The following is a 25165-nucleotide window of genomic DNA, read 5'->3' as shown; positions in this document are numbered from 1 at the left end:
ATCAACTATTCTCCTGTTTGCATAATGCAGTTTCTTTGAAAACACTTATGTAGTGCAAACTGGTCTATCTGGTAAACGTTCAGCATCTGTGGGAATCTGCTTCACCTGCACCTTATGTGTGATACGTCATACTGCAGCAGGTCAGTCCACAGAAGGTGCTCTCTTACACACCTTACAGAGTGCCTGATAGGGTGTCCTGCACATCCTGCGTAGTTAGTTAAGTGCCAATGTAACAGGAGGCCGAGTTAGTTTTTGAAATGGCATTAGTGCTTCACATGTTTAAACAAACATCACAGAAAAAGAGGAATTAAAAATGAAATTAGGTGCAGCTGAAATCAGAGTAAATGTACAATAGCCGAGGTTAAGTTGTTTTTGTTTTTATTTCTGCATATGTAAGAGTTGTACTTTATTTGGTAACTGTGGAAGGACAAATCTTTACATATTTAATTACTAATTTCTACAGGTACACACTTTCTTATAAAAAATTCCATATTTTTCATTTACTACTGATAAACATTCAAGGAGCCTACCTAAACAGAAGAAAGCCTTTCTAGCCAGACTACATCAGCAATGTTCAACGCTGACAGGCACATTTTAGATCTTTCTATCGATTCCTTGCAGTCCCTGAATATTGGTCACAAGAGCGACAACCAAACGCACCCAGAGGAAGTCCTGAAGGTAAGATTTAATTATTCACCTTGAGTACGAAGAGGTTGCTGGAGGTTAAAACGAACAGTCTCTCGTTAGTGGCCCCAAAGCCCAGCACGGGCTCACTAGACTCCAAGCTGGCCACCTGTTGCTTGGCAACCTGACCAACCTGCCGTCCCTGTTTGCGGTTGAAGAGCACCGTGTCCACGGGCGACGGCTGCCGGTAGATGAAAACCCTCCTCATGCACTCGGCCAGCGCGGCGTAGGAGAAATTGGGCGCGCACGTCGCAAACTTCTTGTCCTGCTTTGAGGCCTGCACGTAACCTGGCCAAACCAGAAAGAGTAAACGAGTCACACTGTGAGACAGAGTCATCGGTTCATTACCAATTAGCCACAAAGTTGTCTCGACAGTAACAGCCAATAATGATTATGATGTGAAAGAGCGAGCAAGCAACATAAACAAACAAACAATTAAATAAATAAGCAACTGCATTGGCATCTCATTTAAATAAATGGACCACTGTTTACTCAAAACAGCAAAGCACAAAAGAACTAGACATGGCTTTATGGGTCAAAATCAATTAGTTAATGATGACTGGATAATAAAGATCTGGATAGAAACACTCTTTTTTCACAGAACCAGAACTGGAGCGGGACAGGAACAGCAGTCAGGTGGACAGCTAGAGCTAATGTGGATTGTGTCTGTGCTAATCTGAGCTAATATGTCCTTTTAATTTAGGTGAAGAATCTACTGAAGAAACTACTGATTATCTTGTAGTCCCAGAATTAACCAGTTGTTGCTCCACAGCACAGGTTGCCCTCATGGAGTGGGTCGTGTTTAAATTTTAAACATGATGCAGATTCTCAGGTAGACAGGGGGTCCTCCATTTTGGTGTAACAGTGGTTTCATAATGTGAAGAAGAATCGCTGATAAAAACTGACTTATTGCTCTAAATGCTTTAACATTTCCTCTGACCAATTTGCATGTTATTACACCAAAAATAAACTGTTTTAGCAAAGACAGTGAGAGACAAAGAGATTCAAAGACCAAGGAAAGCAGCAGACAGAAAAATAAATCTAGAACACTTCAAATAAAAAGGTGAAAGACAAAATGTCTTGTGCCCTGTGGCATTTCCCAGGTTGTTATTTCTCTGACCCAAACCACAGATGGAGGGTGGAGAGCTCTCACTGGGATGATGACATGGGGCACTGTGGTGGACACCTTACGACCTTTGACCTACATGATCGTGGCCATAAGTGCATATGTCTAGTGTCTCCTCCACGTTAGCACATACATCACAATACACAATAAGGACCTTATATACAAAATGTGTCAGAAGTATGTCAAGAACATATAAAAGCCCATAATTTTAAATGATTATTTCACTAATTGAAGGAAAAACATTTATGGAACAATCACTTCTTGGCAGATTCACTATTGTTCCAGATTTGCTCACTTTGGAGATAGTGGATCTCACTGTGGTTTGCTAGATTGCCAGAGATCTTAGAAATGGCTTTGTAATCTTTTCCAGACACCTATTTCAATAACTAAAATTTCTTTTGACTCCAACATAGTGTACTGTTCCTTCCGACCTTCACACTGTTGAAGATCCACTTAAGTGATGTTTAGATTTAATCAGGTTGACAGTAATCAAGCCTGGGTGTGTCTAGACTAAACTTAATTTGATTCACTGGTTGTGAGTAGCTAATGGGGCAATTACGTTTCCACACAGTGACGGTCACTGCTGGATAACTGCATTATGTTTTGACCCTGTTGGTGGAAACAAAAATAAAAGAATGTATGAAGAGAGAGCAGAAGAAAAGACGGATACAATGAAAGAAAAGACAAACACAATGACAATCAAATTTAAAAAGCCTGAGGTAAATTACGAAAACAGTGGTTTGGGTTCTACATACGCTTCTGGACTCTGATCAGCTTGTGAACCAAACTGTGCTCCATTCCAGCAGATAAAAATAGAATGGCTAAAGACATCACGCATGAGCATCTCGGTGCCAGGCAGCACCTCACAGATGGTTTCCAGACTGGCCATCAGTAACCACCAGGTTTAAATGTTGCGGTGCCTCCACCGACATGTTCAGACACAAGAGCTGTGGATCCGGCAGCAGGTAAGTAGGAGGAGGAGGAGGAGGAGGAGGAGGAAGGCGTCGCCCCCCGAACTGGCGCGAGGGAGAAGGTGGTCACTGGACTCACCCAGCGCGTTGAAGGTGGCGACGTGCTCCCACGTGTCGTTGGGGCGATCGGGCCGTGGCTGCCACAGCAAGGCGTCCACGTCGTGCCGCAAGCAGAGAGCCGGCATTTCGGACGGGCTCGTGTTCGCGGTGAACAGGTACTGGTTGCTGCCGAGGTTCACCTGGCGATATGGGAGCAGAAACGTGTTAGTCTAAACAAGCTTGTGTACAAAACTCTGCCCTTCATAATAAGCTCAGTAAGCAAATTATCTGACCTCAGCCCTTTGACATCATACTGTGTTCAAAACAACAATGCCTATTACAGCAACAACTATTATTACTAGTAGTAGTAGTAACAGTATTATTATTACTGAATATTACATTTCAGTTGTGATAGCATAAAATGAAACCCTTTTTATAACTGCTCGGAGAGACGATATAAAAAAAACACTTATTTACATAAACACATTGTAATTAATTGCATCTAAATAACTTGTCGATGGGACTCAGAATGGTGCTATAGCTGTAATTTTTTGCCATTTTGCCCCTCTTGACAGGAACCTCTCCTCCCATAGGGGTGTGGAGTGTGCAGTCCTGGCCTGCCCGGAAGTTATGGTTAACGAACATCAGCTGGACAAACACAGGCGATGGCTAGCATGATATGCCCAAGTGTCACGGTTGGTTCCGCCTCCTCCTGTCAATCTTTTGTTTAATCCTTCCTTTGTCTGTTTTGTTCCCTCCTGCTTCTTTCTTGGCCTGTCTCTTGTTAGGTTTTGTCATTTGTTCAGGGTTTGTGTGCTTTTATTTTGAAATACCCAGTTGTGTCCCACTTCACACCAAGCCCTTGTGCTCTGCCCCCTCGTCATTGGTTTCAGGTGTGTCTTGTTTGATTTCTAGGTTCAGTCAGTGAATTCAAGTCCTGTGTTTTGTCATTTGCTTTGTTGGTCATTGTATTTGTAAGTGTGAGTACTAGCTCTGCATTTCTGTAGTATTTTGTGTTAAGATCCCTTTGATGTTAGTTTAAGTTTCTATTAACTTTGCTCACTGTTAATGTTAAACTTTAGGCTTGTTTCTATGTTTTGTCTCTAGTGTTGGTTATTGGTTATCCTTGTCATCATGTCTAGCCCATGTATAAGTCTTGGTTTTGTTTCTGTGTCTGATTGCCATCCTGTTATGACCCTAGACTGCCTTCTTGACTCAGACTTAGGATTTGAACATAATAAATCTTGCTCTCTCAGCAAATGCGTCTGTCTCAATCTAGTGTGACTTGCAGTATGTTACACTAAGGGCATATTTAGTGGTTCATCATATCTGTCTAGACAGTCAAGGAAGCATTAGCCTGTCTAACTGATATGTTTAAGCTTACTCATTTCAAATCAGCCATTGTAAAATTCACTTCTGACAACTTGAGCTTGGTCTGGGTTTTGGTCTTGATGGGACTGATCTCAGTCTGGGAGTTCTGTGCCCCATTTTCTGAAGGACACCTAACTTAACATGCACTTTCCAGCAACACGGGTAAACCACAAAAAAGGTCTCTGACGCAACAATAGATGTGGAAGAAATGACCGGTGAAAAACAGAGCAAAAGGTGGATATTTACATAATCGCAGCTTCAATGCAAAGCTACCACGGCAAGACGTGTGGCAGACAAGAACACAAGGGCAGCTCCGAGCCACAGCATCATTATGTACGAACTGTGGCGCGTCTCCGGCTTTGCACAGAGAGGCATGGACAGGGCTGACTTTCCCCGAGCTCCCCATGCATGGTGTCAACTCCCACCGAAAGAACGGAAAGAACAAGAGGGCCGATAATGAAACACGTCTCTAAATAAATAAAAGGCCCACGACCTGCTTCATTATTTTCAAAGGCTCTGTCCAACACCTTGCAGGAGTGAGTCATAGAATTAAGTTTAATTGCCAAGTATGGTGCCTATATTTGAGGGGGAAAAAGGGCACGCGATGGTCCTAAACCGTGTGTTGTTTCAAACGAAGTGTTGCTTCTTCGTTCGGACATTGTATCTTTATCTTCTGGACAATAAGCAAACAGGCTCGAGAGGAAAGAAATGCAGTCTTTCCTTCTGATGACATGCAATCAGAACTTAATGAAATGTCCTTCACGATCATCTGAAGTGGCGGCTGGAAGCTTTTAGAACTTGATTCAGGAGGATCTACAGTAAATGTCAAACCTTTTCCCTAAACCAGCAGCCGCCACGGCTCGATTCAAAACGGCCGGTGTGAGTCATGTGTGCGAGAGACGACGCTCTGGAGAGGAGAGACCAAGAAGCCGAAGACCTTTCATCTCTGTTCCTGGGTCCAGCTGTGAGACACAAATGAGCAATCGGCACATTCCGAGGAGGCCTCGGGGGCACTTTTCCGGCAGATGTGAGGCGTGTGGAGCTGAGGACGGGAGCATGCACGCTCTGAGAAAGGTCAGCATGTTTCTCCTTGCGCATCAAAGCGAGTGATTTGGAAAGATGGACCGATGATATCGGAGATGGCGTGAAAGGCCAGAGGAAGGGAGGGTCCTCCCCCCCCCTCGATGGGCCGCTCCACGATGTGCCATGCACAAAAGGTGCATTAACCATGGAGAACGTGATATCTAAAAACGAAGGAAGGAAAATGGCGTCCTAATACTGAAGACGAGCAAGGAGGGATGACATAAAGCAAAAACGTTGGGATGTTGGGTCAGTTTTACACAGTCTAAATACAGTGCTAAAAACAACTTAGTTAATACTAAACACGCACATCGTCTGAGAAGATGCAACAAAAACAAACAAATTATGAAACATCAGCAACACAACCAGCAGAGCCCTCACGACATCCTTCTGCACACATAATCCTTGAACGTTTTATTGCTCGTCTTGTTTTCTGTCATAATAGACAAATTTGTCCTTCTAATACAGGTAACATTAAACAGTGTGTTTTTAGGAAACACTATATAATGGGATTTTTCTCCCAAGACAACGGGCCATCTCTGAGAAAAATCTGGTTTCACACACCTTTTAGGTGTAAATGGACACATTCTCAAATGACACAATATGGAAAGTCTGTGCAGTTCAATTACTCCCTTTGTGGCGATTTACGGACTGCCCACTACTAAGAACAAACTGCCTGGAGTTCACTGTGTGCCATTAAACACAAGGTCCTCCACTGATTTAAGTCTAGATGAGTCATAGCATTTAAAATTCAGAACATATCCTTTTGTAAAAGTCACAGCAATCTTTTGATTAGCACAGCTGCAGCTACTTAGAAAGGGCACAGAAGCTCAAAATTGCCTCCGACGTAGCCCATGGCAAAGCTAAAACCTTGGAGTGTGTTTGAGAACAACCAACAAACATGTAATAAGCCCCTGACATTAACACTGAGTAAACATTAGAAAACAAGGGATCAATTGAACAGACAATTGGTTAGGTTACCTCACGGTCGAAAAACATTCATGCGTTTATGGGTCCAGAGTTGGCAGCATAAAATATCCTTAATCTGACATGTGATTTGTCAGAACCTTCACAGATTTACCACTGAGGAGCATCAGAGACTGGATACGTGAAATGAAAGATAATCTCAGATTCTTTAGAGAAATCAAATCTCTGATAAGTTTGGATACGTTTTCTTTTATGTAAATGGTGCGGGAGACAATTGCGTTGCCTTACCACATGGGTGGGCTTCAGGGTTGTGCCATCAAATCGCATTAGCGTTGAGCTGTCCTCTGGAAACCTGTCACAGTCCTCCAGTTCCTGGGCATTACAGGGGGGTTTGTCTTTCTCTGGGTCGGCGTTCTGAAAAGACAATGTAGCTAGCAAGATGGAGGTCAACTGAGGGGATCAGCACCGATCCAGAAACGCGGCATCCGAAGGCAGGAACCGAGTGGAAACGTATCCGTGTTTGGATTGAGAACGTTGAGGTCTGATGTTCTAACCACCACAGCCCATAGGTGTATGGATTTATAGTAACCAAAAAAGCAGAGACCCCGGTTTACTCACCACGTAAGACTACCCATTACCTGAGGAGCCATCAGCACTTCAAGCAGCTCAATGCTGAACTCTTCCCAAAGGGCTTCATATAAGACAAATGTGCTGACCAGGTCAATAAAGCTATTTATTACTGAGCTCTGTGGAAAACTCCGTTCTGATTAGTTAATCAAGCCCCAATATGGTTTTGTACAAGCACAGGCAGCTGAACATCAAAACTGCGGACATAGTACTGCGGACTGTAGTGTGGACTGCCGATTTAGTACTGCCAATCCAACTAATGTCAAAGGTCGACCTCCCCTGCAGCTAATGTTTTGACTGTGCGTCTTTAAGACCCTCGAGACCTAACAGGTCATTGGATCATGCTGTCAGCCCATTGGCTGATAACATCTGCACGCAGTGCAAATATGGAAGCCGATGCTTTTACAGCAGCCTTTCTTTGGGGGTGTGGCTTCAAATTTCCTCACTGAGTGTAGATGGAGCTGATAACTCACAGCTCTGAAGAGTCCACGGATGTGAAGGGAGAGAGAAGGCAGAGAAAGGCACAAGACAACAGAGCAAAGGAGACTGACCGGATCTTCTGCGGTGAGGTGAGCGAGTCCCTGCTGAACCTGTGCGGCCTGCTCCTCGTTCATGAGGTAGCGACCCCTCCGGTCCCCTGGCACCAGCTCACACCAGAGCGGTCCTTCACCGCTCTTCTGCAGGGTGACCTCCAGGCTGGACACAAGAACAGACACACACACACACACACACACACACACATACACAGAGAGAGAGTAAGTAACATCTGTTAAACCAAGAAAAAACAAAAAAGAAACTTGGTAAAAACACAGAGGCACACTCAAAGTTCACCTTGATAGACAAACACACGCACACAAATACACAACCGTACACCCAGACCCATTGCCATACACGCTTACTAAATGCACACCGAGGAATGAAGATTGAATCATCAAAGATTGGTGTTAGTCACAATAATTTTAACGGGGACACAAAAGCAGGCACATTTAGATGCATACAAACCTCTGTAGTGAATCGATTTCTAAAGTGCCTGTGGTAGATTTCTTCACAGCATGGGCATGTTTGTGGTGTTTTCTTCTATCGATTTACAGAATACTTTAAGGAACATAATTGCTAATGTTTTCAACAATGGCACAAACACTAGTGGAGGCCAATTGCAAGACTCCATCTCCTAGCTGGAGCAGCGTGAAGGCTCATTGATATTCTTCCTTCGCATTTACTGGGCAACAGCGGTCCGTCCCCTTGTACTAGCGCCCTCTAGTGGAGGACTGAGGATGCACCCATGCACACGTTCCAGCACGACCGAAGAAGAAGTAACTCTGGATGAGGGGGGATGTTTAAGCGTCACGCCATCTCTCTCCCACCTCTTGTCGTCTCCGATAGTCCAGGTGCTGGCCTCAGCATCCACGGGGGCAAAGAGGGGACCTTGCAGAAGGGGCTCGCCGTCCCGAAGGCCGACGCACAGCCTGTCCGCAGACAGCTCGAAGCGCACGTCGCCTTTCCCGGTGCCCTCGGGGAGACGCATGCACACCGTGACGTCCTCGGCCGTCTGCTGCCAGACGTAGACGGGTTCTAGGGACAGAACGTGAGAACAGCAGCATGAAAGGGGCAGCGTGGGACAGTTTAGTACAGGCCTACAGTTTAGGGACAGTTTAGTACAGGCCTCACACTGCTCCCGCTTTTCCTCTGCAGCGCCACGGACACGGAGCCACCCTCACCGTGACTCACAGAGAGCTGCCCGGCTGAACTGGCACACAACAACAAGGTCCCAGTGCCATGACTGGGATACGAGGGCCCCATTGTGAACCTTTATTGTGAAGCATCATCTTGTACATGCATATGAACACTCAGGTGGCCTATTGATAAATGATGAACGCATCTCTGCATAATCCTTCTTCACTCATGCTCTTGTGTTCTTTGTCTAGCTCACTCTCTAACACACACACACACACACACACACACACACACACACACACACACACACACACACACACACACACACACACACACACACACACACACACACACACACACACACACACACACACACACACACACACACACACACACACACCCTTTTCATTGTAATTGTTCCCAACATTCTTAAGTGGCCTTGGCAGGTCCATCTGTTTCATTCATCTCAGAGCCTGTTACAAATGCATGTCCACGGCCAGGTGAGACGCAGTAGCAGCCCCTTTCCAGAGGCTCTGATCACACAACGCTCTCATTACAGCAGAAGCTCGAGGCCAATCGACTTCCTCGTTTAGACCTCGAGCGTCTCGTACACAGAGATCAGGAAGAGTGCAGCCCGTGTCACGCGGGACTTCCTGTGGTGGGTCGGGCGCAGCATGGCCAACCATTCATGGACTAGACAGACAACAAAAGACCTTTGTCACCACGCGGACACAACAGACCTGGGGTTAGCCGAAAGGAAAAAGAAAGAGATAAAGGAATATATTAAGAGCGAGAGGGAGAGGGAGAGAGATAAAGAAAAACTCCTTTGGGGGTTGACTCACATACACCTACAGCCTTATCATCTCCGGCAAAAGCTTATTACTGAAATTGGAGCAATTTTCCCCAAGGCAAGCACAGAGATAAGTGGAGTGTGAAAGTGGGCCACAGAAACAGCTGGAGCATCATTTTCCTCGTTTGTGGATGATCTACTCAACTAAAGCACAATCTCGGCCTGAGTGTGACTAAGAGCTGGAGGAACGATGACGTGTGTGAGTGTTTCCACATCTCGTTGTCTTGTGTGTGTACTAGTTCATGTACACGTTAACTTCTCTCACTAAGCCCCTCCCCTCCGCTCTGACAGGGTGCCTAATGCATCTTTGCAGAGATCTTGGAGAACCTTACACCTTTTCAAAGAAGGTACAGCTAAATACACATCAACACAGAAAAACAACATCCATTAGTTGCCATATATCAAAGGAAACATTAGTCACCTGGTCTCAGGAGAATCTACCTCAAGCTGTTCAGACCCAATTATACTACCTTAAAAATGCTCCAATATGCTGAATATTTAAATAACCCAAATGTAATTTTCATATATTTCCAGCTTATATTTTGTACATATTCCTTAAATTAGATGGTATATTAGATGGTATTTCATCTGTGGTATTTCTGATCTAGGCTAGGACATGACGGGAGATTGAAACTGAAACTCAGATGAAACAAGAAGAGGGAACGTTGAAGCCACCCAATGAACAGAAGCCTGATTTTGTTTCTGGACGGTGAGCATGGCACTGTCTCCCTCATATAAACTACACATCTCACGCACTTACAAGTCCCTGACCTACAGCGTAACTACAAGTTTCCTTCTCCCTTTCGCCTGTTAATATTTCCGAATGTTTTAGACTTTAGACACACTCTGAATGAAGAGGAATCTTCTGGTAAGACGTCCTGGTAAGAGCAAATTTAAGGCTATGTTTTTGAGCATCTCGTGTTTTGAAGCGAGCATATCTGTTTGGGAGAGTGAGTGACCTGGTGAAATGAAATAAAAGAATAATAGACCCAAACCAAAGGAAATTCACACAGACCTCTCACTTCGTCTAACCTAATCTCACCTCGTCTCAAATTTTAGCGCTTTGTTTTGATGCTTTCCATCTTTGTGATTCCTTCTGTAGTTTCTATGGATACCAACTCAGGGACAATGTGTAAAAATATGGTACCTCAAGCTCCTTGGAGATCTCTCCAGTTCTTATACAACGAGGAAATTTACATTTGCGTTTCACACAGTGCTTAAAAGGATGTGATGCACACTGCTGCAGTTTGTCAGCAGTGGGTACCACTTTTCCACCGTCAGGAGAAATGGCGGATAATGATAAAGTGGGCTGTCATTCAGACATGTGCAAGATGGCTGCCCACGGGATCCAGAACTACACAAGAAGTTAGTGTAAAATGCCACTATTTTTGCCACTACTCCATTGACTTTTACATACATAACATTTACGTAAACAAAAAGGGTTTTTTTTTTATTCTTTTTCCTAGGCCGATCACAGGCTTGTCATAGTTTGGACATAAATCCACTCTGACCGATCATGATAGCGTGTTAAATGGGCCCTGTCTGACAGCACTGAAGGGACCTGCTACCCAGTACTGTGTGTTGGAGAGACACCAAGCAGTCTTTCCCTCATTCAATCCCCTCCTTCTCCTATTAAAGAAAAGGTTCACGGTGACATCTGGATTCTAGACGGTTTTAGTAAGGAATAATTTGGAGGAGACATCAGTACGTCATGAAAAAACACATGACCAGCAGAATATTCATTTCCTGAAGTCATGCTGACAATAGTAACACATTATGTAGCTTGAGCATCTGGACCAATTCAGCACACTGAATAAAAAAAACAACAAAAAAAAACTGTTACAATTATCTTCAAGTTAGGGCTGGGTATCGATTCTGATGTGGCACGCTGACTTATAGAAATGGTCTAAATAACAGTATAATGTGAACCGTTTAACATGTAAAGATCTGTGGGGTTTTTGGGCTCACCTGAGCTGTCCACCTCCATGGGTTCCACGGGGGATTCTTCCAGTGGAACTCCGTCCACCTGCTCAAAGACGAAGGGCTTCTCAGAGGCCACCATCAGCCCTTTCCCCTGGGGCTCCAAAGCTGCATAGTGGGGTACCGACTTGCCCTTCATCAGCCTCCTCTTCCTCACTTCGTACTTCTTTTCCACACCTGAACACGTTAAAGAACAAAAACTCATTTTTGCTGAAGACCCGGGAGCCATGAGCTGACTACGCCAAAGTTTAATGGACCTCAGTACTGGATTTTTGGACCTCACGTGAGAAGAAGTTATAGCACCAGCTCTGCTCTGCGAGGTTGAACCAGAACTCCCAGGTGTAACGGTATTCAGACGGCTAAAGGAAGAGGCCGTGTGCCAGGCGCTCACCGGCGGAGTTGGTGACCGTAAGCCACTCCAGCGAGGTGGAGAAGCCGCTGCCCCGGGTGTCGTCCGGGTCCTTCTGGAGCCGAAGGAGCAGCAGTTCGACGGCGTGGACGCCGGCCTGGACATGGCAGGCGCTGTGCAGGATGGTGAAAGGTTCTCCCAGAGACTCGCTGAACACGGGCTGTGAAAGCCAGAGTGTCAAAAGTATCACAAGGCCACTCTGCTTGAAAAGGCCAGTTCAGCGAGTCTACGTAAGACACAGAGATGACCCTGTCTGCTGCTCCGGAACAGAGAGGTGTTATTCTTGCCCAGTCAGTGCTTCTGCTGGACTTCTGATTGGAAGTTATGGGAGTGAGTTATGAAATATTTCATTTAGTCAAGCTGCAGTCATAGTTGAGGACGGTGAAGACTGTGCAGGAAATAGCCACACAATGATAACTTCAGAAAGACACAACTACAGGCAGCCATGCTGACTGATGAAACGAGGGGACAAAACTCACCATTCAGTGAGCGGAGCAAAGTCTATCTGGAGAGATCACTTAAGGATTAGCATGGATTCAAAAGCTACACATCCTAGGGTTCCTTGAGTGTTCTCAGTACTTAACTCCTGTGATTTGAGATCTTGAAAAAGTCAAGACCTCAAAGGAAGTCTCAAGCTGAACTACATATGACACAAAGTGATCAGCAGCGGCCGCGTTTCATTACAAGGCGACAGCCCCATTACAATTCTTCGATGCCTCTGATTACTCCCACTGTGTTTAAATGGTCCTCATCAACATTTTCACCAAGTGTGAGCGACGAAGGTCACTAAACATTCACATAACTGAACTTGTGCTCACTACGGAAGTGCTCAGGATGTTCACTATTGAGGCTGGACATACGCACCCATAGGCACCTGCCCACCCATTATATATCTTATTTATATATATCTTATATATATATATATATATATATATATATAGACAGAGACAGAGAGAGAGAGAGAGAGAGAGAGAGAGAGAGAGAGAGAGAGAGAGATAATGTTTATATACACAGTGTGTGTGCTTTGCCCTCACCTCCCATTTAAGGTGGGAGCTCTCTCCTCTCTTGCTGGTGCGCAGAAGGATCAGGGTTCCGGCGCCGTCCGACAAGGCGGCCCAGGTCGCTGAGGTCAGGCTGAGGGAGGCACAGAGCCGCTCGCCTTCAACCGAGCCAGCATCGAGGTCCATCCGGAACACCTCCCTGGGCTTCCCCAGCGCGGTGTCCTACAAGCAGCGAAGGGAACCCGGTCAACACCAGTGACCCCTCCCACGCCAGGCTTTCTGAACTGGAGGCATGACCCCCCCCCCTCCCCCTCAGGAAGACTCTGATTGGCCAGTTTGAAAATGGGATATAGGGTGGAAGACAGGCATGTTTCAAGTGCTACACGAAGGTCCAGCGTCTGCTACAAGAACCAAGGAGTGCTGGTGAGGTTGTGTGTAGGCTGAAGCACTTTAGCATGCTAAGATCTTTGGTGCTTGGCTGGGATAAATGAGGCTCATGGTTAAATCCCAGCTCTGCCAAGTGCTGAATGACTGATGATGCCCACATTCACAATAGGGAAGAATTATGTACGCCATTTTCTTCATCAAGCCAATCACATCAAGATTCAGTGGAGCACTTAGTCTAGCTTGTTGAGGGGTGTGAGGGAAAAGGAAAAATACATATAAAAACACACAAATTACATGTCAATCAAACTATCAAAAAAAAAAAGAAGAGGAAGAAGAGGAGACACTCTACTGAGCTTTAGTTGCCATGGAGAACACAGGCATAATCTGTTTCACTTTTCCCCTTTCTGCTCACTTCTCCTTTATGTCCTCAATAACTGTGATTTTCATGGTGTACAAAATTTGCCTTGGTCAGCGCCCTGGCAACTGTCAGGAGCATAAACAAACTTGTGAGCAGAGAGGTAATTAGGACATAATCACAGCAATTATTAGATGCTGAGAGCAATTTCAGAATTACATGAAACTGTCAACCATGAAAAAGAGACAATAAAGCAGAACAAGAGCCCTGCTGAACTCCCATTAAAACTTTATTTCCTGCACTTCAGTTGACCATGTGAACTTTATTGATATTTACATTAAGGGAATGTATTGCTGTACATCCGTAGAATGTGGATAATAATTCGACAACAAACAAGGAAGCAGTCGGTAGGGCTAATCACGAGAAATTGAAACAACAGATTTTAAGCATATTTGTAGGACATACCCATGAGCTTAAACTTAGGCTAATAAAGAGGTAATAATTTGCACCAAAACACACACACACACACACACACACACACACACGTAGTTTAATTAACCGACAGCCCCACCCCCTAAAAAAACATCAACAGTAACAGAAGCCTATTCTGCGAGTCAGCCATAACGCAATTATATTCCTACCAACAACCAGCACACAAACATGAAGGTAGTACGCCCTCTAGTGGTGAGATCAAATTAACACAGTCACACATGAGAAACTGCGGGAAATCAAACCGTGAGTCTGTGAACGTTTTATAAGAAAATGTCTTTTAGCGTTTCTGAGTGCACTGTGTCTTACAGCACTGAAGTGAGATTGAAATAATAATTATTCAAAGAGGCCTAACCCAGCTCACTGTACCACCGCCTTCACAAAAGCCACCGAGAGAACTTTAAAATAACAAGGGCCATTTTTGTGGGGATAACAGTATTGTTGCTGGGGTGTCGGTGTTAATTTCACTACTTCTTCCACAGTGGTCCTATGGTCAGAATCTGACCACTGTAGAACAGCTAGAAGGGGCGTGGCTAAAGATGGGTAACCCAGCTCACTGTACCACAGTAACCCAGCTCACTGTACCACCGCCTTCACAAAAGCCACCGAGAGAACTTTAAAATAACAAGGGCCATTTTTGTGGGGATAACAGTATTGTTGCTGGGGTGTCGGTGTTAATTTCACTACTTCTTCCACAGTGGTCCTATGGTCAGAATCTGACCACTGTTGAACAGCTAGAAGGGGCGTGGCTAAAGATGGGCTCTCCTCTCCAATTGTACATTTGATGTATCCCTCTAACTGTGTGATATAACACGGCAAAGAAATGTATTTCACCCACTACATAAATTCACCAGCCACTCTCGGAGACGTTGCAAGGGTCGACAGAGCAAAATGTATTGAAGACAAAAGGTTTCTGATGTTCAGAAACAGGGAAAAGACAACTGGGGTAATTCATAACTGTAGAGTGCTCAGGTATTGCAAAATAAAAATAATTAACATTGCTCAGCTCAATCAAATCTTTGGAGGGATAGTATTTTAAATACATTTTCAAATAACAATAAGTTACCATTAATAATATCAATGGGCTATTCTTAGTATTGACTTAGTATTAAAATACTTTGAAGACTTACCAATGTGACTGTCAAATTGAGCACCCTTCCCTTGCAGTCGACAAAATAAACACTCTCTTCATACCAAGGATCAATGTGGAGGTAATTGTACATGCCAAATGCCTTCATATGATCCAGGGTATATTGAGTGTCTTTAAGTTTGACCTCAGCCACAGCTATATAGATAGATAGAGAGAAAGAGAGAGAGATTTAACATTATATGGATTTGTGCTCTCTACCAGCACCAGTGAAGATGCAACTCAGGTCATTTTAACTGAATATGATGCAGGTAGCACTGTTCAGTGTTGTTCCAGGTAAACTGATGACACACAACGAACTACATGACTGTCCGTCAACACGTGATACCGCTGCTTTATTCAGAAATACTTTTTGTGCATAACTTTTTGAACGAGTAGTTTGAACGAGTAGTTCAACACAGTTGCTCATTTGAACGAATTAAACAAAACAAACGTGTCGCAGTTTTTTTTCGCACTTCTGACTCAGTCGTTACAACACGAGGCATCAAAAACATCACAATTTAACTGACAGCTGGCATTAAGATTCAATACGAGTTTTATCCTCACCTGCATCCAGTTGTACTGTGTAGCATGGAATAGAGTCTAAGGAGAGCCTGTAACTTTCAAAGCTGGGGTCTAGCATCTGTTTGTTCACCTTCAATGAACAATTCGGGTAAGCCATGCTTCTAAAGTTCAGAACTGTAACCAAAGACGAACTATATACGACCTCAGAAATATACACTACACCAAATATGAATGGCGCTACAACACTACAGCTAGCTAACTAAATTTGACTCCAACATGAGACTCATGTTTCCTGTGTTGGCTTTTGGGACGGACCGCTAGCTCGGTAGGAATCCTGGGAAATGTAGTAGATTTTTAGGCGTGCTAAATGTAGAGATTTCAGGTATTATTATTTGCGTAACTGGTGGATTTTATTTTTTTTACAGTCCATCTGGTTACAACTTGAGAGGGATTATAAAATCTAATTCATGTTCACATTATCAAAACGATTATTATCTCCTTTAATTTATTCTAGCAGGCTACATCAGAGAAACTCAATTCACCATAATGCAGCAATATAGGAACGTCAAAATCAATGTTTCCCGACGGACAACGTATCACTACGCGCTCCAAAACGTTTTTTATTTGCCGTCTTAAGAAAATAGATACTTATCGAGCTTAAAGCTGGTGGGGTCATTGTAGTACAAACATGAATTCAGGATGTTTTCACACTAGCGTCTGCTCTTAGTTTGATATGTTTGGTGCGAAAGATGAATATGTTCGCCCCTGACCACTCGTCATTTGTTATTTTTGTAACGTGACTGCTTCGACAGTGTCATTTCGCACAAATTTGTTGCGGAAAGGATTGCAGTGTATTTCAGCGTCATGTAGGCTAGCCATCTTATCGTTATTATCATATGTCACACCATCGTAGGACTGGAGAAAGGGGCGGGGTGGTGGTGGGATATAAGCTGCCATGTGTAAATGTCTAATGTCCACCTCTGTTGGTGATCTGTATCTCGCAAGAAAAACTTGCAGATGCAAAGTAAGTCAAAAAGAACGAGTTGTAGCTTTCTTGTATCCTGGCTTAAACATCCAATTTGCCATCATAAAGAGTATGGACATCAAATGTTTCTCTATATAGAACAAACTGAGAAAGTAATTTTTATGATTGGCTGTCATTTGAACCATACCAGCTGTGAGTTACAATAAAACGGGCCTATTTCTAAGATAAAGCCACTGTATGCATGTATTTCAAATCACGTTCAACAGCACCAGTGCATGTCTTTCAAAATCGCATTTTATTGTTTAGTACCTTATTTTATTATGTTTTTTTTATATTCATTCTCTCAAGCACGTTGAGTTGTATATATGCATGAAAGGTGCTATATAAATAAATATTATTATATTATCATTATTATTATTATAACATAGCGCTTGTGTGGTCCTGCTCTGATTGATAAGTGGTGATGTCAGCGAGATCTCTGATCACAGTGTGGCCAATCACAGCTGACAGCTCAGAGCCGCATCGCTCTACTGACTGCCGCACTTCTAAACCAGACTCAATCACAGATGTTCTTCCAGTACACTGAGACGTGACGCGGCTACAGCTGTCTGAGTCGTCTCCAGCAACATCAACTGATGATCCCTCACTGCAGATCAGCATCTTCTCAACAGTTGCTGCTACTGTTGTGGTTGTGACAGAAGGCAGCAGCTCTTCCAACTCATTGAGACATTTTTTCTCCTCCACTCCAGCACAGCAAACAGCTGTGGGGAAAGATACATTTACTTTAAGCTTCTACTAGGCAGATGATAATGATGCACTAAAAATAACAATTATAGACAATTACACTGTTATGAATAAATATTTGGAAACATATTACCACACTACATTTTATTTTTAGGGTCTCCATTATCAGATTTGAATAATGGGTCAAAACTGACACAAACATAAGGGATAGTAACAGAAAGCTAGCACAAGATAAAGGTTAACAAATTAGATTCATTATTTATTATAATACTCCAATTATTATTTGTCTGTTTCTCTCTTTCAAAAGTCTGTTTTGTACAAGTTTATCATAGGATTCAGTTTTAAGTTTCTCTACAATAAAAATAAGAATTGTATCTCAATGAACAGTCTGAGCAGTCTGTTTTTCTTTTTTATTTTAATTGAATAATTCATGTTCAAATTTCAGCAACACCAGGTAAAGATTTTCCACAGATCTTGGAGAAAGCTTTTGCCAGTCTGGTACTTAACGACTTCCTCCTGGACTTAGGGATGGACCTGTCAGAGGACGATGATGCTACAGCACTAAGAGACTGGAAACCTGCAAAAGAGGAAAGTTGTGCAAAAGAAATGTTCAAAGGCCACAGACGGAGGAACAAAGATATTGTGTGTATTGAAATAACGGTTTTATCTTTCATGCTGCACAACTAAAACAGGGCATGATGACAAAAGTATGGAACACTATTAATCCATGGAACAATACTGAACCATATTGCACCACTAAACCATATTACACTACTAAACCATGGACCCCTCATTTTGTTATGCATAACACTGTCTTGAATTAAAGTTCACAATAGAAATATTAAAACATGTACCATCTGGAATATATTTGTCTGCCATCTGGTCCTGCATGTGAACGCATGCTTTGTTTGTCTGTTTCTTCACAAAGAGGAGATAATTTCATTAAAATCATTCAAAAACTTCAAAACATTATAAAAAGCAGAATAGCCTATAAAGCAAATTGTGCGAGTAGGAATAAATGGAAGACATTTTAAAGAATAAAACAGATACCTTGAATCTGAGCCTCAGAAACTTTGGCAACCTGAACCAGTGACGAGAAGGTTTCTTCTCAAGCCCCACATCCACTTTCTGTGCAGCACTATGCAGATCAGCGCTTGTGTGGTCCTGCTCTGATTGATAAGTGGTGATGTCAGCGAGATCTCTGATCACAGTGTGGCCAATCACAGCTGACAGCTCAGAGCTGCATCGCTCTACTGACTGCCGCACTTCTAAACCAGACTCAATCACAGATGTTCTTCCAGTACACTGAGACGTGACGCGGCTACAGCTGTCTGAGTCGTCTCCAGCAACATCAACTGATGATCCCTCACTGCAGATCAGCATCTTCTCAACAGTTGCTGCTACTGTTGTGGTTGTGACAGAAGGCAGCAGCTCTTCCAACTCATTGAGACATTTTTTCTCCTCCACTCCAGCACAGCAAACAGCTGTGGGGAAAGATACATTTACTTTAAGCTTCTACTAGGCAGATGATAATGATGCACTAAAAATAACAATTATAGACAATTACACTGTTATGAATAAATATTTGGAAACATATTACCACACTAGATCTCACCTAAAGAACATGTACTTTGGGCTTTCTTTGTCTGCTTGCTTATCTCACTGGGGGCAGACATGTCAGGGACCTCAGCAGGAAGCTCGTCTGCTGGCTCAAGTTTGTTAGTCTGTAGCAGAGAAAATGAAGAAGACAGCAGGCAGCTGATTAATCACGTGGTTGTGAACTCTCATGCTATAAGATGTTTTAGTTTTGAAGCACATCATGGACCTGACTTTCAATGACTCATTCATTCATTACTCATTCATGATTAACAGTTTGCAATTCTCAGAATCCCCCACAAGGGGCGCTTTTAGAATTTTTGTATATGCGCTTTAACGGGAGGAAACTGGTGAACTGTGTCCCATGCAAAAAGGCTTATATATGCTGACTTACGTAACATTTTTAACTACATCATGTTTCCCTTTACAATATATATTCTCATTGATTAACTGCAGTTATTAACTACATTATGTTTACACTAATTTACAGTAGCCTGGTTCTGCCAACTTCGCAGATCGTAAATTCTTTAGATTTAATTTGGTTTATGAATAAATAAATTTCCAAATAACAAACGGTGGCCGAATAAAGAAAATCTTGTGATTAAGTATTTATTTTATATTTTGTAGTGGACCAGTCATGTTAATTTACGTAGTAGCCTTCTGTTAAGATGTGTGATACCCTAAACACCAAACGAATGTAATCGACACCACAGTTGAATTTGCCACGAACGCGTCTCTTCGGAAACTGCGCTGAATACGTCACAGTCAGGGGCGCAGATGGCACTGGGGACGGGGGGGACATGTCCCCTCCAGATTTATATTGACCCCATCCAAAATCTAGCATCTACAATATATATATATATATATATATATATATATATATATATATATATAGTACAGCTTGGTCCCCCTCACTTCAGAATTTCCATCTGCGTCCATGGTCACCGTCAGATAATTAGCAATATCTTGGTGAGTTGTGCGTTCTGATATGGATGTCTAAGTAAACCACGGGTGTTATAAGGAAAAAGCAAGAAATGTTTTATTGGGTTTAAAGGAAAGTGTTTCAGTTCAATAGTACTCACAATCAGTAGCTCTTCACTTTGCTTCAAGGTCTCTTTCAGTTTATTGAACTGAAATTGCAGGATACTGTGGGCATGCTTCTCTCGCTCCAGTTGCTGGGGAAAAATAAATAAAACGGTTTCAGATGAGTAACTGCAGTGCAGTGTAGTAAAAGTTATAGAGAAAGTCAAATTCTTATACAATACAAATGTTTTCCAGAGAAACAAGACATTTTGGTCAGAGGTCCTCTATCAGCCATACACTTTGTCTACAATTTTGACACACTCACTCTCTCTCTCTCTCTTTCTATCTCTCATATACGCATTCAATAAATTAGAATATCATAAAAAAGTAATTTTTTTTCAGTAATTAAATGCAAAAAGTGAAACGTACAGTGTATAGATTCATGACAAGTGTGTATTTCTGTTAAAAAAGATTTTTCATTCAGAAATGTTAGCCTACTGGAAAGTATGTACAGTAAATTGACTCAATACATGGTCGGGGCTTCTCTTGCACGAATTACAGCATCGATGTAGCATGGCATGATCGCTTCCTTTTTAGATTGCACTCCCTACCCGTCACAATATGCGTTTAACTTTTTGTACTGAATTGTATCTAATTTATTGAGATACACCCGTGTATTATTTCAATTAATCAATTTATTTAAATTAACTCCATACAACACACAATATGTAGTAAATTCAATATTTTAAAATTCAATTATACAGTACATACCTTACTCTTCTCCACACACTCTCTGTGAGTCTCAGCAAGAAGCTCTTCTAGTTCCATGAGAGAGTCTTTCAGAGTGTCAACCTGATACATTAGATTAGTCTTCTCTTTTTCCAGTTGAGCATTGGACAGCATGGCTTTGCGATACTTCTCCTCCATTTCTTCCAGGGGATCCTACAATGGATGGAGCAGCATTATTTCTATGCATGCACAAGAACAGGCATACATCTGACTACAAAAATATTAGAGCAAAATCACATCAACTAAACCATGTTAAATGCACCGTCAAAGCTTCTTTATGATTGCCATTGATTAAATGTCATAAAAGAGCCTTGACATAACTGAAGGCATGGATCAGAGGTGTCAATTCCAGGTTCAGAAAGTAAAAGTCCTCACCAGGATTTTGCTAAAGCTTGCTAGATTTTCGAATTAGTGCAATCCAGGTAAAAATAGTGGAATCAACACAATCCAGGAAGTCTGAGCAAAATCCTATAGGGCTCTGGCCCGCCTTAGGACGAGTTTGTTGTTTAGTCATCCTCCTGGGTGATGTTAATGTTTTCCCCCACGCTTAAGCCTGGTTTATACTTGAGGGTCTGCGCAGCGAAAATGACGTAATCGCTGTGGCTCCACCCGTGCGCGAGGGCCTCGCGCGCTGTCGCGAGGTCGTGCTCACCTCTCGAATTTTGTAACTTCGCACGCGCGCCGCGCTTCAACGCGATGAACAAAGTCATGTTTGCAGGGTTCATACACCTTAACAAGGTGGAATTAAAGCATTTGTACATCACTTTCAAGGTCCATTTCAATATTTCCCAGCACGTTAAACTTAGTTAAATATTTATACATATACTCGAAATTATTCGCTTTTTATCAAATTATTTAATGGCTGTTTATTTTCAAAACGCCAAATCTTAACGTCTTCACGTTCTCTCATGTTTCGTCCTGGAATTACAAGAGGCTCGTATTTGTTAACGTATGGTTTCGGACAACACTGCAAAGCCATATTTACACTGCGGTGACGCTCGCGACGCTCGCGAAAGTATAAACGCCTACACCGCTCGCGCAGGGTCGCGCGCTACGGTCGCTCGCGAGATTTTAGCCCAGAATTTTGCGCTACGCCTCTGCCCGGTAGTAATGTATGCCAGTCCGCCCCTGCACACACCTGATCCTGATCCTGCACACACCTAATCCTGATCGGTGTTATTGTTTACGCTACTTAAATACGATAAGGCACCGTAAAATAAAGTAACTGGGATGCAGCTCGATAAATAATTTTAAATCAAGTCTTTAGTTGTGATCCAAGCAACTCGGTTATATTTTTGTACAATATTGCTACAAAGTAACTTTAGAGAACTATCTCAATCATTTACAGATTCTCATTTACAAAATGCAAACCACAATTAAACAACTTGACTGAGGCCTACACGAAATAATTGTAAAAGTTGTAATTACTAGAACTAGCATAAATGTAGCCTACTAGTCTGTGTAGAGATAGGAATTTTCAATAAATAATCTGAGAAGCTAAGCTGTCTCCAACTTATTTGGATTATAATAATACCAGCACAAAGCAACATGAACTTACCCTCAATTGTGTACTCATGGTCACTTTGAATAGTCACTCGTTAACTCGCAGAAACACAATAACGCTCAAGCCGCGGTGACGATCAAACACCATGTGTGAAGACGGCTGCGGCCGTTTCCTTTTATATCGTCCATGGTGACATCATAATGACATAATTACACAGCAACAATAATTATTATACTACCCAGATAGCAAAATAACGTTGAATCAACGTTGATTCACTGTTGTCTTGCTCAACGTATAAATGTTGAATCAACGTTGAAATGTGACGTTGATTCAACGCTAAAGTGCACATACGGTTCTACGTTGAATCAACGTTGAAAACCGGTTGACACTGGACGGTTGATCAACGTTGGTTCAACCATTATCTAAATATTGTTTTTATTAAAATCCAGTCCTGCTTTATGTACAGCAGGATGCCCATAAAGGGAATTATAATCAATGAGTTAATTAGTTAGTCTATTATTAATTAATTAATATTATTATAATTATTATATTATATTATATTATTATACTATTATTATATTATTATATTATTATTATTATTATTATTATTATTATTATTATTATTATTATTATTATTATTATTATTATATTATATTATTATTATATTATTATAATTATAATTATTATAATTATAATTAATCATTATAAATAATTAATATTATTATTAATTAGTGTATTAGTTATATAGTAGTCAAATATATTAATAATAATAATAAACAACAATCACAGTCACAAATAATTTATGCAAGAAATTTTATTTTAATAAATGTAGAACGTTGAATTTCACTGGTCAAGGGGTCTTGCTACTTCGCCACTGCAGCTGAATAAATCTGAATAAAATTGAAATTAGATTATTGTATACGCACTTTTTGAAATTTTATTTTTAATGTTCAACCACACATAAGAGTACCTGTAAGAGTAAGAACGAGTAGCTGATGTTTATGTTCTCCTTGGAACTCCTCCTTCTTTCTCTGGTGCGTATTTCAACCATTTCTTCACTGCATCAGCAAATCCTATGTGGGTGCTTCCAGGCAGTGGCGTGCACAGACATTTTGGGGAGCAAGTGCTTGGGGGGGGGGGGGGTGAAGGGCACTTTTTAGCGCACGTGGAACACTTCATTATAAAAAAAATTACAAGCACATTGTCACGCCGTTTACAGCGGCAGATGTCCTGTTTTTGGTCACGTGATGTTCGTCCCTCAGGTAGGCAGGACCCGTGATCCGTTTCACCTGAGGGTCGTTTGTTCGTCTATATATGTCGTCTTTGTACCAGTTGACTGCTGGTTATTATTTCCTTAATCTAGATCTATGTCACGGGTATTTGGTTTGAGCACTTTCTATTAAACCATCCTCTTTCCCTGAGACTTGGCGTGATCGCTTCCTTTTTAGTTGCTCACACTGCCCGTCACACACATGTTGAATGAAATTTGACTTTAATTTGTCACATTCTCTAAACGTGAGTTTTCAATGGAAAAAAGTCACGCAGCCAACTGATATAATTCATATCCAATATACAGTCATGTCCAGGGGTGGAAAGTAACCATGGGCGCAGATGGAAATTCCGAAGTGAGGGGGACCAAGCTGTACAATATATATATAAATCTAGCATCTACAAGCATATATATATATATATATATATATATATATATATATATATATATATATGCTTGTAGATGCTAGATTTCGGATGGGGTCAATATAAATCTGGAGGGGACATGTCCCCCCCGTCCACAGTGCCATCTGCGCCCCTGAAAGTAACTAATTACATTTACTCACATTACTGTAATTGAGTACTTTTTATGAGTAATTTGTTATTTTCTGAGTAGTTCTTGAAATATGTAATTTTTACTTTTACTTGAGTACATTTTGACCCAAGTAGTTTTACTTCACTACATTTGAACGCCCTCACATTACTGAGTAAAAAAATATTGATGGTGAAAAATTAAATGCAGGCAGAAATTTTAACTTCTGAGTCCCAGAACTGAAGGCCAATTGCGTGGCATTGCCTTGCGCGCGCCCTTTTCATTGTCTCATAAGTAAAGATACATTTACTTTAAGCTTCTACTAGGCTGTTACGAATTGACCAGGCAGAGAGGGATCCAAATGCGGAAGAACACCGCTTTTATTGAAATGAGAAACTGGTACAGAAACAGGCAGGGGAATCACGAGTACTAGGATAAGTAACAGCGTGTTCTTGGCGTGGTCAGGACGGTCCAGGGTCATACCGGGGGAGCAGAAGTCAGGAGGTACAGAGGGACTAGGCAGGAGACAAGGTCGGGGACGTAAGCGAGGGTCAGAGCACAGGAAAGCAGACAGGTAATAGAACGGCTTGGTATGCGGCATGAGTCGGCAATACTTCGCGACTGAGACGTGCTGGGGAAGGTGTATAAGTGTGACTGAAAAGGGGGCGTGGTAATGAGGGGCAGGTGAGGCTGGTTAGGGAAGATCAGGTGGCATTCCTTACATAGGCAGATGATAATGATGCACTAAAAATAACAATTATAGACAATTACACTGTTATGAATAAATATTTGGAAACATTACCACACTACATTTATTTTTAGGGTCTCCATTATCAGATTTGAATAATGGGTCAAAACTGACACAAACATAAGGGATAGTAACAGAAAGCTAGCACAAGAGAAAGGTTAACAAATTAGCTTCATTATTTATTATAATACTCCAATTATTATTTGTCTGTTTCTCTCTTTCAAAAGTCTGTTTTGTACAAGTTTATCATAGGATTCAGTTTTAAGTTTCTCTACAATAAAAATAAGAATTGTATCTCAATGAACAGTCTGAGCAGTCTGTTTTTCTTTTTTATTTTAACTGAATAATTCATGT

The 25165-nt window shown here is 42.0% G+C and overlaps 2 protein-coding genes across 4 annotated transcripts; both read right to left on the bottom strand.

Annotated features, from left to right (window-relative positions):
* Positions 1 to 361: 361 nt before the first annotated feature.
* On the bottom strand, positions 362 to 15927 carry nudcd1 (NudC domain containing 1). The gene is made up of 10 exons (XM_077009791.1): positions 15664 to 15927; positions 15101 to 15255; positions 12773 to 12961; positions 11721 to 11898; positions 11318 to 11506; positions 8190 to 8397; positions 7377 to 7521; positions 6487 to 6612; positions 2861 to 3020; positions 362 to 972 (listed from the first exon to the last, which is right to left on the bottom strand). The coding sequence occupies exons 1-10, from the start codon at positions 15776 to 15778 to the stop codon at positions 686 to 688; spliced, it is 1752 nt and encodes a 583-aa protein (XP_076865906.1). The 5' UTR covers positions 15779 to 15927; the 3' UTR covers positions 362 to 685.
* A 1835-nt stretch (positions 15928 to 17762) lies between these two features.
* Positions 17763 to 22577, bottom strand: LOC143516279 (uncharacterized). Of its 3 annotated transcripts, none has more exons than XM_077007834.1 (7): positions 22317 to 22577; positions 20741 to 20911; positions 20029 to 20121; positions 18966 to 19074; positions 18401 to 18834; positions 18205 to 18268; positions 17763 to 17927 (listed from the first exon to the last, which is right to left on the bottom strand). In XM_077007834.1, the coding sequence occupies exons 1-7, from the start codon at positions 22332 to 22334 to the stop codon at positions 17785 to 17787; spliced, it is 1032 nt and encodes a 343-aa protein (XP_076863949.1). In that variant the 5' UTR covers positions 22335 to 22577; the 3' UTR covers positions 17763 to 17784. The 3 variants fall into 3 exon arrangements, with proteins under 3 accessions (XP_076863949.1, XP_076863950.1, XP_076863951.1); XM_077007835.1 differs by having other exon boundaries at positions 20741 to 20937; positions 22317 to 22396; XM_077007836.1 differs by lacking the exon at positions 22317 to 22577 and adding an exon at positions 21134 to 21256.
* Between the last annotated feature and the right edge of the window lie 2588 nt (positions 22578 to 25165).

Source organism: Brachyhypopomus gauderio, chromosome 6 (genome assembly GCF_052324685.1).
Source record: "Brachyhypopomus gauderio isolate BG-103 chromosome 6, BGAUD_0.2, whole genome shotgun sequence".
In the NCBI taxonomy this organism is placed as follows: Eukaryota; Metazoa; Chordata; class Actinopteri; order Gymnotiformes; family Hypopomidae; genus Brachyhypopomus; species Brachyhypopomus gauderio.
Note: the sequence above shows the minus strand (reverse complement) of the source record. Positions and strands in the feature narration are given on the sequence as shown.

Bases quoted from the DNA above. Each gene is read 5' to 3' on its own strand.
- nudcd1 (XM_077009791.1), bottom strand. From the start codon at position 15,778: ATGGCTTACCCGAATTGTTCATTGAAGGTGAACAAACAGATGCTAGAC. The intron at 8,398-11,317 runs GTGAGCCCAAAA...TTCTGTCCCTAG, and splicing joins CATGGAGGTGGACAGCTCAG to AACCCGTCTACGTCTGGCAG. The intron at 6,613-7,376 runs GTCAGTCTCCTT...TTGTCTTTTCAG, and splicing joins ACCTCACCGCAGAAGATCCG to AACGCCGACCCAGAGAAAGA.
- LOC143516279 (XM_077007834.1), bottom strand. The intron at 18,835-18,965 runs GTGAGATCTAGT...CTTTCCCCACAG, and splicing joins CCAAAGTACATGTTCTTTAG to CTGTTTGCTGTGCTGGAGTG. The intron at 18,269-18,400 runs GTATCTGTTTTA...CTCTTTGTGAAG, and splicing joins TTCTGAGGCTCAGATTCAAG to AAACAGACAAACAAAGCATG.